Source organism: Ruditapes philippinarum, unplaced genomic scaffold, assembly GCF_026571515.1.
Source record: "Ruditapes philippinarum isolate M1 unplaced genomic scaffold, ASM2657151v2 ctg1510_1_1_1_1, whole genome shotgun sequence".
NCBI classification, from domain to species: Eukaryota; Metazoa; Mollusca; class Bivalvia; order Venerida; family Veneridae; genus Ruditapes; species Ruditapes philippinarum.
In genome coordinates, this window is record NW_026862455.1 from 97,504 (window position 1) to 119,852 (window position 22,349).

The 22,349-nt window shown below is 29.8% G+C and overlaps 1 protein-coding gene across 1 annotated transcript; it reads left to right on the plus strand.

Annotated features, from left to right (window-relative positions):
* The first annotated feature begins 17,512 nt into the window (after positions 1-17,512).
* On the plus strand, positions 17,513-21,790 carry LOC132719143 (uncharacterized). Its single transcript, XM_060702883.1, has 4 exons — positions 17,513-17,665; positions 17,938-18,059; positions 18,352-18,407; positions 21,194-21,790. Exons 3-4 carry the CDS (start codon positions 18,399-18,401, stop codon positions 21,788-21,790), a joined length of 606 nt encoding a protein of 201 aa, XP_060558866.1. The 5' UTR covers positions 17,513-17,665; positions 17,938-18,059; positions 18,352-18,398.
* Positions 21,791-22,349: the final 559 nt, after the last annotated feature.

Consider the following 22,349-nt stretch of genomic DNA (forward strand, 5'->3'; position numbering starts at 1 on the left):
TCAATGATTATGAATGTTTATTTTGTTTTCAGCGTAAAATAAAGATATGTCGGCTTTTCTAAGCCTAGAAGTATATATTTTGTGATTTTCAAGGAAGCGACCAGACATACTTACTACTTTACAGCAGACGACAATTAAATACTTTCTTGATAAAGTGCATATAACCTCTGATTATTCACGAAGTGTTCCATTGCATACCTTGCAGGAATTTAACGTACTTTTTGATCGATTACGTTATCCAATGTTCACATTTGTAACAGTATGCACAAATGTAGTTTTACATGAGAAGATAAAGCCTGAATTGTTTTTCATTGGTAGCAGTGTAAGGGTAATTTAAGAATGAAGACCATATAATGTTTTAGTTACAATGAACTATACATTAACATTATTTTTATTAATGTTAACTTTACAATGATTTCCCAATTGTTGTTTTGACTGGATGTACTTTGTTACATTCCACATCTAATGCCTTAGAAATATATCAATCAATACTGTTTTACTTTTTTTTCATTATAGTGTATTCACACATAACATTATTTGTCTTACATAACCGTTTACTTTGTATAGATTTTTTTCTCTTTTGCAAAAACGTATATGTATGTACAAATGTAATAACGCCTTTTGATAACCTTATTGACGCCATGACACGCCATATATTGACGATTCTAGGATAACCGCTGAATAAAATCGCAAATCGTGGGCTAAGTGCAAAACAGTTGTTACTTGAAACATAATGAGAATTTTTATTTAGATAGACATTTAAAATGTATGAGAAATTCTTACTGGACAATTTTTGCATACATGTATAATTTTGAGAGATATTAAGAATTTGAACGTTTTATCATTCGGAAGCCAAAGCGCAGGAAACTTATTCTTGCATAGCAGACTGGCGTTTCCTTAAGTTTTACGCATGCTAGAAATTTCATCTGACATGGGGGTGCCAGACGAGTCGCGTGCCAAACAACAACGTCATTTTAGCGACAGATATTATTAATTATTACTGACAACAACAACAACACCAACAACAATTATTTCTAGCACTGGTCAATTGGTTAATATTAGATACAAGTGATGAGAACTGTGTGAGTACCTTATGTGGCTTTCAAATCAGATGTCTATTTATTAAATAATGATAACCACTGAATAGTACGTTAATTACAGGAATGTTACACGTTATTATGCGTTTCTGTTCTATATATAATTGATATTTCTATATTGCAATTCCACTTTAATTTCAAATTGTGATTCTTTTTTTTTTCATTATCATTTCATAATATAAACAGACACCATTAAAATTTACAATTTCTTGAAATACAATACCATAATGTATAACATAAGTTAAATCGATGTGAACACTATACCTGAACTTTCCCATGCCATTTGCTATGTGCCTACGCTTTATAAAACAATTCAGTGAGACAAAGATTAAATTCAGACGGTTTATACATTATAGAATTAGATTCTTTGCAATCTTGTTTATGCACTCTTATAAACAGGCTATAACTTGAACATACATACTCGCTAAGTAAACTATTTTACTCTAAAGTATCATATTGTGGACTTAAAAGGTAAACACAACGGACAAAGATTAATTTTTCATGGCCATAAAAAGAATTTTAACGACTCTTTGTGAGTATTGTTGAACTACATTTTAAGCGATACTAGGTTGTTCAGATGAGTGATATATTCGCAAATGTGACTTAATTATAAACATTCGTGTTAATAAGAGTGGCAGTTACCAAACAGTTTATTTCATTATCTCGTCTTTATATATAAATTTACATTTGATAGCATATTCCAAAATATCTTAGTGGATCATGAGCTATTGAATGTTGAACTCAAGACAAAAATCTGGTTTATTATCCATTATAGCTAACTTCAAACTAAAATGTCACCAAATATTTTTTATAGATTATGGAGTAAGATATTTTCTTGTGAAACAGTTCACTCAAATGTTAAATTTTTCCCCCATATGTTTCATAGTTAACGGTAGTTTTGACCACAAGCTGATCATTATTCATATTTACTTACCATTATAATCAAAAATACAATAAAAAACATAGGCATGCCCTGTTACAACCTGTATTGTAATAAAACCGGAATTGTAATAAAATTATTACAAAACTGGTTAGGATGCAAAACTATTATTACATTTAGGTAGTCAACATGAATTGTAATAAAACCGAAAATGTAATAAACGGTCAAAACTCAAGAAAATGTGACAAGAAAAGTCTCTTTCACATACATGGTGTTTAAAAAAAACGAATTTGGACTTGGAATTTGGACATCGGAATTTTTTATAAAACTTAACATGGAAGCGAATTTAAACTAAAAGAAAATACATTTTAAATTTGAAGAGCAGGAATGGTATCATAAAGTTGATGACAACCTGCATTCTTTAAAGTACTTGACATACATTTTATTCCTACGATACCATTGAGAAATTGATTTTTAAGGTCACAGTAATGTTAATTTATTGATAATATGAATAAATAAAGGAAGGATGACGTTCATTCAAATGTAACAATCTTAATACAATTCCAGAAAAATTGTCCATATAGTACCTTAAATAAACAATCTGAAGCGTAATGACATCGTGAAATGTAACAAACTATCTGATACGTAGCATTTTCATTTTCTATTCTGTACAACCACCAAATAATATATTTTTTGAAGATCATCTTTACTAACGATATAATAGCAATAAAGAAAATTTGCTTGCTTGGTGTATAGAAAAGTTATTACAAAACCGGTTGAACTGCAAAAAAGTTATTACAATTGAGTTGACAACCTGAAATGTAATAAAACTCAAAATGTAATAAACTTTCTGAAAGTTGTCTTTTTCTAGAATAATTCTTCAACAACAACGGAAAAGAAAAAAACCGATGAACAAACCAACTACTAATGAAAAAATAACGTTAAACATCAGTTATAAGAAATGTTGATTTTTGATATAAATGAAAATGTAGGAGTAACAGTGAAAGTTAAGTGTAACAATTTTATTACAAAACCGGTTGAACTGCCAAAAAGTTATTACAATTCAGTAGACAACCTGAAATGTAATAAAACCTCAAAAAAATGTGTGTCACGTGATCTCGGTGTGAAAACAGGTGTTTTTTTGGCGCTCTCGAAAAAATGAAAAATATTAATTAAAATATATTGTATGGATACTTAAAGGAATAACTTTGCTGTTTATAGATGTGTTTATGAATGTAAAATAGTTTATGTAAGAAAATAGTTGTGCATTTGATGGCAAATAAGAAAAAATCGGATAATAAAAAACGTAAGGTGAGCGATGGTTCAGCAAACAATGGCGGAGATAAAAAGTCTGGACGTTATACAAATACACCTGAAGAGGTATGTGTAAGCAGTATACTTAAAGACACTAATTCAGTATTATTTGATACTGATAGTAATAGCACGATTATAAACCTAGAAACTTTGTTAGATTCGAAGGAATCGGTTGATGATGATACGAAAACTTATAGATTAGACAATGCGTCGTTCAATATGAGTGCTAGTAATATTGATGCTGGGGCGGAGGCCCAACCTATTATACCATCTAATGCAGATTTAATGAAATGTTTGATGAAAATACACGAAAGGCTTGATGGTATGGAAAAACGCTTAAGTACACTTGAATCTCTTGAAAAAAAGGTTGACAAATTTGAGCTGGAAATAAATAAAATGTGGAACTATGTTCAAGACCAGAATGTCACTACAAATGAGAGAATTTTGAAGGTGGAGGAGAAAACTGAAAGTGTTGATTTCAATCTTGGTGTATCAATGTCTCGAATTGTGGATCTAGAAACTCAAAATAAAAATTTTGAATCATGACCTACTTTATCAGATGTCGCAAAGCATGCGAAATAACCTCGTATTTGGTAACATTCCCGAGGAGGCCCAGCCGGGTAAATCGGAAGATACAGAAGAAAGTGTTGCGCGAATTTTTAGTGGATAAAATGAAATTTGCTAAGGAGATGATTGACCAAATTCAGTTTGAAAGAGTACACAGAACAGGTGAAAGGGTAGACAGAAAGCATAGAAAAATTGTTGCAAAATTCACATTATTTAAGGAAAAAGAGCTAGTGAGAAAGTCATGGAAAGCACTGGAAAATACAAGTTTTTTTTACATGAACAATATCCTAAAGAGATTGCTGATAAAAGACGTATACTAATGAAAAAGGCGAAGGAGGCGAAAAGTGAGGGAAAGAGAGCGTGGGTGTCCTATGACACTCTCTACATAGACGGGCATGCACAGAAGGATGTATAGGGATACAGTGGGGATGTTTAAGTGTTTTGTCCTGGAATGTTAATGGACTTACAAATATTAAAAAGAGTAGCCAGGATTTTGTAAATATTATAACATCTAAAGACATTATATTTTTATATGAAACATGGACATCTAAAACAAGTAAAATAGACATTGATGGTTATACAACTCATAATTTATATCGTAAATTTCAGCATCGCAGAGCCAAGCGATCTAGCGGGGGTACAGCAATACCGGTATATTATAAAGACTGTCTAAAAGATGGTATTCATATAGTTCGAAACCATTATGATACTGTTATATGGCTTAAGCTAGATAAGGATTTTTTTCATGTTGTAAAAGATATTTATTTATGCGCAATATATTTATGGTGTGAAGATTCGCCAGCTTATGATGTATGTAATGTAGATTTATTTGATCTCATTCAAAATGATGGGTTTGATTTTGAAAGTCAAGGGTTATGCTATTTGATCGGAGACTGGAATAGTCGTATTGGTCTAAGGAATGATTTTATTACATGTGATATGTGTATAATGATATCATAGATGATGATAATTATGTACCAGATGTACCCCTGTCTCGGGCCTCTTTAGACAGAAATTGTAACACATTTGGGATTAAGTTATTAGACTTATGCAAGTCTACAAATTACGAATCGTGAATGGGCGATTAGGAAGTGATCACAGTAACGGTTCTTTTACATACGTGTCCAGACAGGGGTCATCTGTTATTGATTATTTGGTAACAAATGATTGTAATTTTATAAACATAATAGATTTTACTGTACATGATTTAAATGAGTGGAGTGATCATTGTCCGATATCTTTTTCATTATGCTGTAATCTTGTTTGTAATGACTATCATAAGATTAAAAATGAAACATATATTAAACATACTTGGTCTCCGGAGTTGAGAAACGATTTCCGGTCTGGCCTTATATCGAAATTGACTGAATTAAATTTGTTGACTAGTAATGTTGATGTAAATGATATAAATCGTGCATTGACAGTATGATCGCGGATTTTACATCGATCATACGAGATGTTGCTGATCCCTTATTTAGCAAAAAGTATACAAGTAATCATAAGCAAATGTTTAGTGATGTACCAATTTCTGATAATAAAGAATGGTTTGACTATGAGTGTATACATGCTAAGCAATTATATGATAATGCATTAAAAAGATATAATATGAATAAGACTCATTTTAATAGGGAAGAATTTTGTCTTTTAAAAAGTTCATATAAAAGGATTGTTAAACGGAAACGAAAAATGTATGATTTGGAGAATATAAAGCGTATTGAAAATTTACGGTATTCTAAGCCGAAAGAGTTTTGGAAGTATTTTAACAGTAAAAGTAAATCAAAACATAATATTGAGTTAGACAATTTTTTAAAATATTTTTCACAACTTGGTAATGATATATTTCAAGCGAGAAATGAGGAAGCAGAACGCTTTACTTCGGATAATGATTTTAATGACTTAAATGGGTCAGATGAGATTTTGGATAAACCCATTTCTGTAAATGAAATAATTGAGTCTGTTAAGACATTAAAGAGAGATAAATCTCCTGGTATTGATTTGTTATTGAATGAATATTTTTAGAAGCTATTGATATATTGTCATCTCATATATGTGAAATTTTTAATTATATCCTTGATAGTGGACATTTTCCTGATATGTGGACTGAAGGCGTTATTGTTCCGTTACATAAAAAAGGCGATAAAAATGACGTAAATAATTACCGGGGAATCACGCTTGTAAGTTGTTTGTCGAAATTATTTACATCAATTTTGAATAAAAGGATTATGACTTATTGTAATGAAAATAATATTATATCTGATGCGCAGTTTGGATTTAGAAAAGGAAAATCGACAGTTGATGCTTTGTTTATCCTGTTAACATTAGTTCAGAAGTATTTAAATGAAAATAATCGCCTTTATTGTGTTTTTATTGATTTTAAAAAATGTTTTGACAGTATATATAGAAATGCCCTATGGTTAAAGCTTTATAAAAGTGGAATTAGAGGTAAAATGCTACGTATTGTTAAAAGTATGTATGAAAAAGTTAAGTCTTGTGTAAGGTTGTGTAATACCTATTCTGACTTTTTTGAATACGCTGTAGGCTTAAGGCAAGGGGAGGTAATTTCGCCCATATTATTTTATAATATAATGTTATATCTACAACAGAATACAGACTCTGGTCTTTCAATTGACAATATTATACTTATTTTGCTTTTGTTTGCTGATGATTTGATTATATTGGGTGAACCGCCTGTTTAGGTAAATAAATCTTAAACGCTTTTTTATACTTATTGTGTAAACATGAAAGTAATAGAAGTAAAAACCGATAAAACAAAAGTTGTTGTATTTACGAGGCGTGGGGTTTTATTAAGTAATGAAGAATTTTTTTACAATGGTATAAGACTTGAAATTTTGGATAATTTTAACTATTTGGGTACAATTTTTAATTATACAGGTAGTTTTGTTCTAAATCAAGAGCATTTAGTTGGTAAAGCATTGAAAGCCTTAAATTTGTTACTTATTAATTGTCACAAATATGGATTAAAGCCTAAAATTATTTGTCAATTATTTGATTCATTTGTTGGTTCTATTTTGAATTATGCATCAGAAATATGGGGATTCAGTAAATCTAAGGAAATTGAAAGAATTCATCTCAAATTTTGTAAAAAATTATTAAAGGTTAAAACGACGACATGTTCAACGGCTGTATATGGTGAACTTGCACGATATCCACTTTATATTATGAGATATGTAAAAATCATTAAATATTGGTTTAAACTGACTAAAACAGATAATATAATATTACAGCATGCGTATAGAATTGCATATGATGATTGTTTATTGGGAAAGAAAAAACTGGCTGTCAAATGTGAAAAAATTATTATATGATTATGGTTTTGCATATGTGTGGGATTCGCCTGAAACTGTTTGTGAAAAGACTTTTTTATTATGTTTTAAACAACGGATTATCGATAATTTTGTTCAAGGGTGGCATGTAAATAAAGAAAACAGTCCTGTTTTAGAAAGTATATATAATCATGTCAAAAGTAATTTTGAGTACGAAAAATACTTGGATATTTTGCCTTGCAATTTAAGATGTTATTTAACAAAATTAAGGTTATCCTCACATTCTTTGAAAATTCAAACGGGTCGATACAGTACACAAAGAATCGATAGAAATCAATGTTATTGTATATACTGTAATAAGCACGACATTGAGGACGAGTATCATTTTATTTTGATTTGCCCATGTTATATTGATTTAAGGAAAAAATATATAAAAAAGTATTATTATGTAAAACCAAGCATGTTTAAATTTGTAGAACTATTAAAAAATGATAAAAGAACAATTCTTAAAAATTTAGCTATTTATATTAAACGTGCTATGACTTTAAGAGCATCTGCTACACATATTTAAGTCCATCCTCTTAAAATAAAAAAAGATGAAATTGTATGCTTAAAGTATCATGATTATATTATGTATTTGTAATTTTATTAAATGTTAATGTGTAAATGTAATGTATGTGTTATTGCGATTTGATAATTATAAACACTGGTTTATCATGTGACTGTATTATATTACATGTAAATGTATTAATTTTGTAAATATGTTACGATGATGTACTTATGGTACAAATCTAATAAAATAAATGTTCTGTTCTGTTCTGTTCTGTAATAAAACCTCAAAATGAAATAAATTTTTACTAGTTTTCTTTTCCTAAAATAATTCTTTAGCAACAACAACAAAGGAAACGAAAGAACCGATGTACAAATCATCTATTAATAAAAAAATAATGTAAAATACCAGTTACAAGTAATGTTGATTGTTTGATGTAAAGGAAAATATAGGAGTAACAGTAAAATTCAAGTGTAACAATTTTATTACAATACCGGTTGAACTGCCAAAAAGTTATTACAATTGAGTTGACAACCTGAAATGTAACAAAAACACGAAATGTAATAAACTTTTCGAAAGTTGTCTATTTCTAAAATAATTCTTTAACATCAACAATGAAAGCGAAAGAACCGTTGAACAAACTATCTACTAATCAGAAATGACGTTGAAGATGTGTTATACGTAATGTTGATTGTTTGATATAAAGCAAAATGTAGGAGTAACATTAAAAGTCAAGAGTAAAAATTTTATTACAAAACCGGTTGAAGTGCCAAAAAGTCATTTTAATTTAGTTAACAACCTGAAATGTAATAAAAACACAAAATGTAATAAACTTTTTAATACTTTTCTATTTCTAAAATAATTCTTTAACAACAAAAACAACAACAACGGAAACGAAAGAACTGATGCACAAACCATCTTCTAATAAAGAAATAACGTTAAATGCCAGTTTTAAGTAATGTTGATTAATTGATAAAATGGAAAATGTCGGAGAAACAGTAAAGGTAAAGTGTACAAATTTTATTACTGAACCGGTTGAACTGCCAAAAAATTATTACAAATTGTGTTGACAACCCAAAATGTAATAATAAAAAATGTAATAAACTGTTTGAAAGTTGTCTATTTCTAAAATAATTCATTAACATCAACAACGAAAGCAAAATAACCGATGAAAACTATCTACTAATCAGAAATAACGTTAAAGATGTGTTATACGTAATGTTGATAAATTGATATAATGGAAAATGTAGGAGTAACATTAAAAGTCAAGTGTAACAATTTTATTACAAAACCGGTTGAACTGACAACAACGAAAAAGAAAGAACCGTTGAACAAACCTTTTACTAATAAATATAACGTTAAAGATCAGTAGTAAGAAATGTCGATTTTTTTATATAAATGAAAATGAATGAGTAACAGTAAAAGTTCAGTGTAACAATTTTATTTCAAAACATATTGAACTGACAAAAACGAAAAAGAAAGAACCGATGATCAAACCAACTACTAAAAAAAATAACGTTAAACATCAGTTGTAAGAAATATTGATTGTCTGATATAAATGAAAATGTAGGAGTAGCAGTAAAAGTTAAGTGTAACAATTTTATTACGAAACCGGTTGAATTGCAAAAAAATGTTATAACAATTCAGTAGACAACCTGAAATGTAATAAAACCTCAAAATGAAATACATTTTTACTAGTTTTCTATTTCTTAAATAATTCGTTAGCAACACCAACAACGGAAACGAAAGAACCGATGTACAAATCATCTACTAATAAAAAATAACGTTAAATACCAATTAAAAATAATGTTGATTGTTTGATGTAAAGGAACATGTAGGAGTAACAGTAAAAGTCAAGTGTAAAATTTTTATAACAAAACCGGTTGAACTGCCAAAAAGTTATTACAATTGAGTTGACAACCTGAAATGTAATAAAAGCTCAAAATTTTATAAATATTTTAATAATTTTTTATTTCTAAGATAATTTTTTATCAACAACGGAAACGTAAAATACCGATGTACAAACCATTTACTAATAAAAAAATAACGTTAAATACCAGTTATAAGTAATGTTGATTGTTTGATATAAAGCAAAATGTAGGAGTAACAGTAAAAGTCAAGTGTAAAAATTTTATTACAAAACCGGTTGAACTGCCAAAAAGTTATTACAATTCAGTAGACAACCTGAAATGTAATAAAAACTCAAAATTTTATAATTTTTTTAATAGTTTTCTATTTCTAAGATAATTCTTTATCAACAACGGAAACGAAAGAACCGATGTACAAACCATCTTCTAATAAAAAAATAACGTTAAATACCAGTTATAAGTAATGTTGATTGTTTGATATAAAGCAAAATGTAGGAGTAACAGTAAAAGTCAAGTGTAAAAATTTTATTACAAAATCGGTTGAACTGCCAAAAAGTTATAATAATTGAATTGACAAATTGAAATGTAACTAAAACACGAAATTTGATAAACTTGGTAGAAAGCCTTGTTACAACCTGAATTGTAATAAAACCGGAATTGTAATCAAATTATTACAAAACTGGTTAGGATGCAAAAATATTATTACATTTAGTTAGTCAACCTGAATTGTAATAAAACCCGAAAATGTAATAAACGATCAAAACTCAAGAAAATGTGGCAAAAAAAGTCTCTTTCACATACATGGTGTTTAAAACACATGGAAGCGAATTAAAACTAAAAGAAAATACATTTCAAATTTGAAGTGAATGAATCTCATTTAAAGCGAAAAATCATTAGGAGCAGTCTACAAAAAATGTTTTGCGCACGCTCTGTTACAACCTGAATTGTAATAACAAACTATCTGATAAGTAGCATTTTCATTTTCATTTTCTATTCTGTACAACCACCAAATAATATATTTTTTGAAGATCATCTTTACTAACGATATAATAGCATTGACCGCCTCCGTGGTCGAGGGGTTAGAGTCAATGACTTCTAATCCAGTTACCTCTCTGGCGTGGGTTCGATCCCCGGGAGATGCTTTGGTAGTTTAGCACGGAGGAAGGTTGTCTAGTACTTGTGTGACTCTCCAGGAACGATGGTTAGGAAACCGCCTATATGACTGAAATACTGTTGGAAAAAGGCGTAAATTGAAACAAACAAACAAACAAACAGCAATAAAGAAAATTTGCTTGCTTGGTGTATAGAAAAGTTATTACAAAACCGGTTCAACTGCAAAAAAGTTAAAACAATTGAGTTGACAACCTGAAATGTAATGAAACTCAAAATGTAATAAACTTTCTGAAAGTTGTCTTTTTCTAGAATAATTCTTCTTCAACAACAACAACAACAACAACGGAAAAAAAAACGATGAACAAACCAACTACTAATGAAAGAATAACGTTAAACATCAGTTATTAGAAATGTTGATTTTTTATATAAATGAAAATGTAGGAGTAACCGTGAAAGTTAAGTGTAAAATGTAAAGTGTAAAATAATTATTTAGCAACAACAACAACGGAAACGAAAGAACCGATGTACAAACCTTCTGTTAATAAAAAAATAATATAAAATGCCAGTTATAAGTAATGTTGATTGTTTGATATAAAGGAAAATGTAGGAGTAACAGTAAAATTGAAGTGTAAAATTTTATTACAAAACCGGTTGAACTGCCAAAAAGTTATTACAATTGAGTTGACAACCTGAAATGTAACAAAAACACGAAATGTAATACACTTTTCGAAAGCTGTCTATTTCTTAAACAATTCTTTAGCATCAACAATGAAAGCGAAAGAACCGTTGAACAAACTATCTACTAATTAGAAATAACGTTAAAGATGTGTTACACGTAATGTTGATTAATTGATATAATGGAAAATGTAGGAGTAACATTAAAAGTCAAGTGTAACAATTTTATTACAAAACCGGTTGAACTGACAACAACGAAAAAGAAAGTACCGTTGAACAACCCATTTACTAATAAAAAATAACGTTAATGATCAGTAATAAGAAATGTCGATTTTTTTTATATAAATGAAAATGAAGGAGTAACAGTAAAAGTTCAGTGTAACAATTTTATTTCAAAACCTATTGAACTGACAACAACGAAAAAGAAAGAACCGATGAACAAACCAACTACTAAAAAAATAACGTTAAACATCAGTTGTAAGAAATATTGATTGTTTGATATAAATGAAAATGTAGGAGTTACAGTAAAAGTTAAGTGTAACAATTTTATTACGAAACCGGTTGAATTACAAAAAAGTTATTACAATTGAGTTGACAACCTGAAATGTAATAAAAACACAAAATGTTATAAACTTTTTGAATGTTGTCTATTTCTTAAATAATACTTTAAGATCAACAACGAAAGCGAAATAACCGATGAGCAAACCAACTACTAATAAAAACATAACGTTAAACATCGGTTATAAGAAATGTTGATTGTTTGATATAAATGAAAATGTAGGAGTAACAGTAAAAGTTAAGTGTAACAATTTTATTACAAAACCGGTTGAACTGCCAAAAAGTTATTACAATTTAGTAGACAACCTGAAATGTAATAAAAACTCAAAATGTAATAAATGTTTTACTAGTTTTCTTTTTCTAGAATAGTTCTTTAGTAACAACAAATGAAACGAAAGAATCGATGTACAAACCATCTACTAATAAAAAATAACGTTAAATACCAGTTATAAGTAATATATAAATAACAAGTGGGTTTGTTGGTAACAGTAAAAATATCATCTCGAGGAAAATACTGTTACCCGAGGCGTAGCCCAGGTTAACAGTATTTTTACGAGGGGTGATATTTTTACTGTTACTCACAAACCCATGTGTTATTTATTTCATTACCGCGAACAAAATACTGTGATGATCTGATATTATCAACTAAATCTAACTGTAACAAAATAAACTAAGAGTAACCTTAACTTTACTCTCCTTACCTTTAAAGTTGTAGGTGAACTTTACTGTAGGCCAACTTGAGAAGTTTTCTTTTCCTTTTATTCTTTAAGCGAGTGGTGATATCTCCTAGTCATAAACATACAATAAGCTGTGTTTTATTTAGAAAACTAAACACTAACCCATTTATATGCTAATTAAATTGGTATTTAACGTTATTTTTATGGTTTGTACATCGGTTCTTTTGTTATCGTTGTTATTGATGTTAAAGAATTATTTTAGAAATAGAAAACTATTAAAAAGTCTATTACATTTTGTGTTTTATTACATTTCAGGTTTTCAACTCAAGTGTTATAACTTTAAAATTGTTACACTTAACTTTCACTGTTACTCCTACATTTTCATTTGTATCAAAAATCAACATTTCTTATAACTGATGTTTAACGTTATTTTTTCATTAGTAGTTTATTACATTTTGAGTTTTAATACATTTCAGGTTGTCAACTCAATTGTAATAACTTTTTTGCAGGTCAACCGGTTTTGTAATAACTTTTCTATACACCAAGCAAGCAAATTTTCTTTATTGCTATTATATCGTAAGTAAAGATGATCTTCAAAATATATATTATTTGGTGGTTGTACAGAATAGAAAATGAAAATGCCACGTATCAGATAGTTTGTTACATTTCACGATGTCATAACGCTTCAGATTGTTTATTTAAGGTACTATATGGACAATTTTTCTGGAATTGTATTAAGATTATATTGTTACATTTGAATGAACGTCATCCTTCCTTTATTTATTCATATTATCAATAAATTAACATAACTGTGACCTTAAAAATAAATTTCTCAATGGTATCGAAGGAATAAAATGTATGTCAAGTACTTTAAAGAATGCAGGTTGTCATCAACTTTATGATACCATTTCTGCTCTTCAAATTTGAAATGTATTTTCTTTAAAATTAGTTTTAATTCGCTTCCATGTTAAGTTTTATAAAAATTCCGATGTCCAAATTCCAAGTCCAATTTTTTTTTAAACACCATGTATGTGAAAGAGACTTTTCTTGCCACATTTTCTTAAGTTTTGACCGTTTATTACATTTTCGGATTTTATTACAATTCAGGTTGACTACCTAAATGTAATAATATTTTTGCATCTTAACCAGTTTTGTAATAACTTGATTACAATTCCGGTTTTATTACAATTCAGGTTGTAACAATGCCCTCACAAAACTTAGACTTTATCTCATAGAAAAAGGGAGACATAGAAATATTAGTAGGGATGAGAGAAAATGTTTAATGTGTTCAAGAAATGACTTAGAAGATGAATATCATTTTGTGCTTGTACGAGTATGTGACGCTTATAAAAGTTTAAGGAAAAAATATTTATCAGAAATATATACAAAATTAAAAGACCGAGTATAAGTTTGCTAAAAACCGAGAATAAATACATTATGCATATACTTTCCATTTTTATTGTGAAGGCTTTTCAATTAGGGGATTCTAACACAAATACTCAAAATTTAATATCATTATACAGATGTGTACTCTCTCATGTGCAACAAATTAAAAAATACATTTATATCTAACCATAATGATGTATATAATTCAATCCATGGTTTTTGTATGCTTCTTATTTATTTGTAATTATTGTATATGTATGTACTTAATGGTTGATGATGATAAGCTGTAATGCTTAAATCTAAAAAAGAAATATGTTCTGTTCTGTTCTGTATAATCAAGCGCGCCTCAAAATTTATTTTAAGTGTTGTAGGATTTTAATTTATTTTCGATTAATTGTTGTAATGTTACAAATTACTTTCGATCAGTCGTCGTAGTCTCAGTGTCGATGAACTGACGTATTCGACCAATATTCGACAAACTGACGTATTCGACTAATATTCGACAAACTGTCGTATTCGACCAATATTCGACAAACTGACGTATTCGACCAATATTCGACAAACTGACGTATTCGACCAATATTCGACAAACTGACGTATTCGACCAATATTCGACAAACTGACGTATTCGACTAATATTCGACAAACTGTCGTATTCGACGAGATATCTTTCAACGAAATGACGTGCACCGTCCTGGAGTACAGTCTAGCTCATTCTAACATTAAATTATCTAATAATTTTGAAAGAATTTGAGTTTGAAATAACAACATGTTAATAATCAGATGAATTTAAGATACAAATGCACATACCTAAATTAGTTTTTTTCACAGTGTAAGTATTATTGCATTTCTTAATTTTCAAAGAATCTTTTTTTTATAGATTCTCTAAAAACACAAAAAAATATAAACATATTAACCAATTGATACATTAAATTTTAAATGTAAACGGAAGTTAGTGCTTTTTCATAATGTGCATTATTTAGATTACGAGAACATGACAAAAATTACGAAAAGGCGCATGAAAATACCGGCATACGTTCTAGGTCTAATTGATAGTACCATTTCTCTTTAAGATTTTTGAAAGTAATGGACTACTTTACACTACTTTAATGTATTTGAGAATTTGACTTCTGAAAATGGAGACAACAAAATACCTTTAAATTAAACACATCACATTTTTAATGATATGACAAATTATCATTATACTAAATGTGTGTTTTTACCAGAGCAAATCAGGGCTCAAATTCAGTTTCTTTTTGTTCTAATTTGATATATTTGAATTATATATACATGTATATGTTAAGAGCATAGCATAGCCTTCACTGTACATCAACACTTCAGGCATTCAATCAAAACTTTAGTAAGAAAAACTTACACTTGACACACGTTTATCTTTTTGTATATTATAGTCAACTCCATGGCTCTGTACTAAACACTATACAGTGTATGTACTGGGTAAACTAATTCTGACGGAAGGAAATCCTTCAAGAGCAATGTTAACAAAACAATTAAATGGAAATTGCAGACTCGGAATGGCCTTACAAATAGCAATGTATTCTTACAACGTGTAAAAGCAACAGTCTGTCCAGGAACGATGCGGTAGCTGAGCTGTGCTCAGATAAATTCAATGTGGCTTATTGCCGTGATCCGGAGGGTGAACAACCACCACCACAACATGAAGACCAGCATACTAGTATATATGATACATTTAATAACCAAAATATATATATTGTGTGACAATGCGCCGAAATAAAGCGGCGGGGATAGATAATCTTTTAAACGAATATTTTATAGAAGCAAGTGATATTTTGTCTGGACATATAACAGAGCTATTTAACAATATTTTAGAATCTGGCATTTTTCCCGAAATCTGGACAAGAGGTTGTATAATACTATTACATAAAAGGGAAATAAAGAAAATGTACAAAATTACAGAGGAATAACTTTATTAAGTCATCTTGGTTAATTGTTTACTAGTATTTTAAATCAAAGAATAACTAAATGGTGTGATGAAAATAATATTATCTCTGATGCTCAGTTTGGTTTTAAAAAAAGGTAGTTCGACTACAGAAGCTGTTTTTATATTGCATTCTATAATTGAAAAATATTTGAATCAGAATAAAAGATTGTATTGTGCTTTTATTGATTTAAAACGCTGTTTTGATTCCATATACCATGTACGAGTATACAGGAGATGCACTTTGGTTTAAGATGTATTATGCTGGTTTGAATGGTAAATTATTAAGAATAATAAGAAGTATGTATAGCTCTGTTAAATCTTGTGTTAAGTCCTGTGGTAACTATTCTGATGTTTTTGATATTTCGATTGGATTATGTCAAGGGGAGATAATTTCCCCAATTATGTTTTCCTTGTTTATTGAAGATCTAGAACTTTATTTGCAAAATAACTTAAATTCTGGTATAGATCTTCAAGATATTTGCCTAATTTTACTTTTGTTTGCTGATGATATGGTATTAATTGATGAAAATCCTCTAGATCTCCAAAATTCATTAAATAAGCTTCATGAATACTGTAATAAATGGGGATTAGAAGTTAATGTAAACAAAACTAAAATCGTAGTTTTTCGTAAGAGAGGTTTAAGAGCAGGAGAAAAACTGGTTACATGGTCAAGATAATATAGAAATTGCAAATGATTTTAATTATCTAGGTGTCACATTGAATTATACAGGAAATTTTAACTTAAATACTCAAACTTTATATGGTAAAAGTTGAAAAGCCCTAAATAATTTAGTGGCAAATTTGAAAAAATATGAAACAAAACCAAAAATAGCCCTACAGTTGTTCGACTCTTTTATTAGTTCTATTTAAATGTATGCAAGTGAAGTATGGGGTTTTTACAAATCAAAAAAGTTAGAAAATATTCATTTGAAATTTTGTAAAACTATTCTTGGTGTTAGAAAATCTACTAGTAACGTAGCTGTGTATGGTGAACTTGGAAGATATCCGTTGTATGTAAACAGATATGTCCGAATTGTAAAATTTTGATTTAAGATAATAAGTTCAAGTAACATTATTATTTATACAATTGTTAATTCATCTATGTCTGATATAAATATAGGGTATACAAACCGGTTTGCAAATGTACAAAGTCTTTTAGAAAAATACGTTGATGTATGAAATGAAGAAACAATAATTATGCTTTGTCAATATATTAATGAAGCTTTCAAATTACGATACCAGATTATTAATGCTTAGATATGTATTTCAACCTACTTTTATGTATACCTAACAGGTCCAATCTAATGAAAAGTTTTAATGTGTATAGACTACTGTGTATGCAATAGCCATAATGCTTTAATATTTGTGTCATCTCTATTTTGTTTCGTCCATCCAATATATTATGTTTACTTTCATGTCATTGTATTTTTCATGTCATTATATATGTATGCTTGTATATATGTTAATCACGAGAAACTTGTAGTTTAAGCGAAATAAACGTTCTTCATAACTAACTTTGTTGTTCGTAGTGTTGCTAATAGACCGTTATCGATAAAACAGATTGTCAATATTCATTAAGAATCTCGTGTTTTCTACGCTGTTCTGTGCTATATGCCTCAAGTAGAACAGTAACAACCTGTAGCTCGCTACAGCAATTGACTAGACAAAAAGGAAAATATAAAACGTAAAATCAGGATTTATATGTCTGATTTAAATATGGAAAGCAGAAGAAGACTGTAAGTTTAAAACTGTATTATCATTCAGTACAACATTATAAAGTGTTATTTATTCAGAATGTTAGTTTTTTAATAATCTAATAATCATTTTAACTTATAAACATATAACATGATATCAGTATGAAGGTTGATTGAAAAGTGAACAATATGTGGGTTGAAGTAATGTTTAGATGTGTGAAAATGTTTTTACTATGTCATATGTACAATAGAGATACAATTCTTTTACAAATTATAAAATCATTTCAATATAACATTATTTTTGTTATTTTCAGATCATTTGTACATATCTGATTTTATTGCCGCCATACTTAATTTTGTGACGACGTGCATTTACTTATTATGTTGAAATTTGCTGGCATAATATACATGACAAATAGGTCTACTTTATTTTCATGTGAGTTCACAGGTTTTTGCATTTCCATTGAGAAAAGGTACCAAATTATTCTTGTTTAAGATGGAGAATGAATAACATAAGGTGTCACATTATGCAACAAGAAATGTTGGTTAAGAAAATTTAATAAAGGTTTTATATTTCTATCATAAAGCAATTTAACATATATTTCAGTCCATAATTACAAAAGTACCTTACTAGAGACTTCTAATATATCGCCCAAAACGACAAAACTGAAAAGACAAGAAAATCTGTATATATAAAACTGATTCACAATTATTGTTTAAATTTTCAGATTAAAGGTTCGATTTTACCATTTCATTTACCGGAGAAAAACAAAATATGGCAAAGGTAATTAAACTTTTTATATCTTAGAATTTGCCGGTATAATTTATAATATATGATAATATATGTGTTAACAACAAAATATTTAAAGACATTAGTGCTATGTTAGATAAACTTACACCGGAATAAAAATATTTTTTACCCGACTAATTCGGGGGTACAAACAAACTTTTACAGTTAAAGCTTCGGAAATAAACCGAAAGGTTGGCCTATCTATTGGGAACGGTAGTGCACCGTGAAGTTAAAACGGTAAAAAATTGTTTGTACCGGGGGATTATCTTTGAGAAAAAACAACATTTGCCAAGTTCCGGATTACATCTATTATGCACATGTTTTTATGTTTTGTGATAAATGTGTGTTTTTTCTATAGTATTTACTGCTATTTGAGAGTAATTCAAATTTAAAAGGATTGAGGCCCCAGGTAAAAATCGTTTAATGCCCCATGATTCAGGGGCCTATTGTTTTTGTCTGTCTGTCTGTTAAGTCATGTTTAAAGTTCGGGCGTGGCAAGAACCAAAGCATGTCCGGGGAGTCAAACTTGGCATGGACGAAAAATTATGCATGACTATATTGTGGAAGATGTAGACAGTGGCTAAGAAACACACTTAAAATCTCCTACATACGACATACACAGAAGTAACTGTTGTGTTTAGTTTTCTACTATATAAAAATGTACATGTTTTAATTTGACCAAACCATTTTTAGCTCACCTGTCACAAAGTGACAGGGTGAGCTTTTGTGATCGCTTTTCGTCCGGCGTCCGTCCGTCCGTCGTCCGTCCGGCGTCCGTAAACTTTTACTTTAAATGACATCTCCTCATAAACCACTAAGCCAATTTCATCCAAACTTCACAGGAATGTTCCTTTGGTGGTCACCTTTGAAAATTGTTCAAAGAATTTAATTCAATGCAGAACTCTGGTTGCCATGGCAACCAAAAGAAAAAACTTAAAATATCTTCTTCTAAAAAACCCAAAGAGCTAGAGCTTAGATTTTTTGCATGAAACATCTTCTGGTGAGTGTCTACCAAGTTTGTTCAAATAAAAGCCCTTGGGTCAAAATTGGCTCCGCCCCAGGGGGTCATTGATTTTCCCTATATGCATATTGTAAAAACTTAAAAAATCTTCTTTTTAAGAACCAAAAGAGCTAGAGCTAAGATATTTAGCATGAAACATCTTCTAATGAGTGTCTACCAAGTTTGTTCAAATAAAAGCCCTGGGGTCAAAATTGGCCCCGCCCCAGGGGGTCATTGATTTTCCCTATATGCATATATAGTAAAAACTTAAAAAAATCTTCTTTTAAAGAACCAAAAGAGCTAGAGCTAAGATATTAAGAATGGAACATCTTCTAATGGATGTCTACCAAGATTGTTCAAATAAAAGCCCTAGGGTCAAAGTTGGCCCCACCCCAGGGGGTCATTGATTTTCCATTTATACATATAGTAAAAACTTAAAAAATCTTCTTTTAAAGAATCCAAAGAGCTAGAGCTAAGATATTTAGCATGAAACATCTTCTAATGGGTGTCTACCAAGTTTGTTCAAATAAAAGCCCTGGGGTCAAAATTTGCCCGGCCCTGGGGGTCATTGATTTTTCAAATTTCCTTATATGTGTATAGGAAAAACTTAAAAAATCTTCTTTGAAAAAACCAAATAGCTAGAGTTTAGATATTAAGCATGAAACATCTTCTAGTGATTGTCTACAAAGTTTGTTCAAATAAAAGCCCTGGGGTTTAAATTGGCCCCACTCCGGAGGTCATTCATTTTCCCTTTATGTGTAAAACTATAGCAAAAATTGAAAAAAATCTTCTTTGAAAAAACTCAAATAGCAAGAGTTTAGATATTAAGCACAAAGCATCTTCTAGTGAGTGTCTTCAAAGTTTGTTCAAATAAAAGCCCTGGAGTCAAAATTGGCCCCGCCCCGGGGGACATTGATTTTCCTTTTACGAGTATAGCAAAAACTTAAAAATCTTCTTTTAAAAAACCAAATAGCTAGAGTTTAGATATTAAGCATGAAACATTTTCTAGTAAGTGTCTACAAAGATTGTTCAAATAAAAGCCATGGGGTCAAAACTGGCCCTGCCCCAGGTGTGTCATTGTTTTTTACTATATGGGTAAAGAAAAAACTTTAAAAAATCTTCTTTTAAAAATCCCAACGAGTTAGACCTTTGATGTTTAGCATAAAACATCTTCTAATGGTTGTCTACAAAGTTTGTTCAAATAAAAGCCCCGGGCTTTAAACTGGCCCTGCTCCGGGGTCCTATGTACAGGTGAGCGACTTCAGGGCCATCATGGCCCTCTTGTTTGTGATTTCCATTGTACATGACACACCATAAACCTTTCTGTTGATAAAATAGATATAAACTTTTGGTTAAACCATATGTCGGGGCCTTGCTCTTTATTGGTATAAGGGATTACTCGGTTAACAGTTCGTTTCCGCCCATTTACAGTTGTAAGTCATGATGTATAGAACCACAATGATGTCTTTAAATTCAGTGAAATGATTACAATTTATGACCTATACTGTGTCAATGTGACGTAAAACCCAATTAAAACAAAAAAAAAAACAAACAAAGAAAAACAACAATATATGATAATATGTATAATACTTTACATGTATGTGCTGCTATAAAATATGTTTTAACTTTCAAAATAATAATTTCATAATAATTTCATTCTGTATTCTAAATGTGTTTTTACATGTATATGTAAAGTTATAATGTAAAAGAGAACTGTGTATCTAAAATGTTTTACTTTAACTTTAATTAAGGTTAATATAGAAAATAATACTTGTTTCAGTATCGTACGATGGAGGCAACTCGGAACATGCGTTTCCGTGTCCAGGCAACTAATAATGAAACCTTTGTGGCAATTTTAGACACACATGAAACGGAATATGACAATGACGGAGCTGTTTATTACGTTGTGGTAGTTGTACTTATATATGGATTGTCTATCGTTATGATGATTGCTTCACATATCAGGAGAAACAACCAAGATGGACAGTTGAGATCCTACTTGAAAGAAATGGCAATTCTTAGGAAGAAGAATAGGCGTGAAAAGTTACTGGAGAAAATGACGGATCTAGCACATAAATCGGGCCCGTTTCAGGGCCAGAAGCAAGAGGAAACGTCCTTTCATAACTTTAAAAGAGACAATGCAGCCTTATATGGACGTCTACCAACGGAAGTTGATGACGAATCACATGATCTGTTGTTGTCAAAAACAAGTACAAGTGATTATGAAGACTCCGTTTTCAGCACAGAAACATCAAAGTTGGAATCACCAGCCACACCAAAGATATCGCCATCTAGTATGTTAACACCCAAACTTGTTCGTACAGACGGAAAACCTTTCATTCCGATACAAGTGATAAATGAAAACACAGTTTTGTAATTTTCAGATATATTTTCCGAAAGGAATTTCACCACCTTCAATATACTGACTTTAAAGCAGCATGTCTCTGGATTCATGCTTATATTCATAAAAAAAAATGAAAATAAATTTCAAAGTAAATATTGTGAAGTGAATATAGAAAGAAATTTACACATTACAAATAAAAAACAACAATATTACAAATGGCACTTAAAACCCACGTAAATTACCAAAATTATCAAAATATGCAAAAATTCACGTTTTTAACGCAGTAGAAATATAATAATTAATACTGCAAAGCCAGTCATTAATCGCATATTGCATGTAAATTATTAACTGAATCTTAAATACTTACACTTTTCTTAAAATCTTAGTACATTTTTCTCAATTTTGATTTTCTCGAATATATACGAGGGTTGTTCAAAAAGTAATAGGACTGAGAGTCTTGCATCTTCATATTCAATTCAATTTAGAATAGTTTCATATGTACAGCGATCGAAAAATGTTTTCTTCAATTTAAACATAAAAATATTGAATTCTTATGCTTCACGCGTGTTCCCTGTGTTATTGAATAACCATG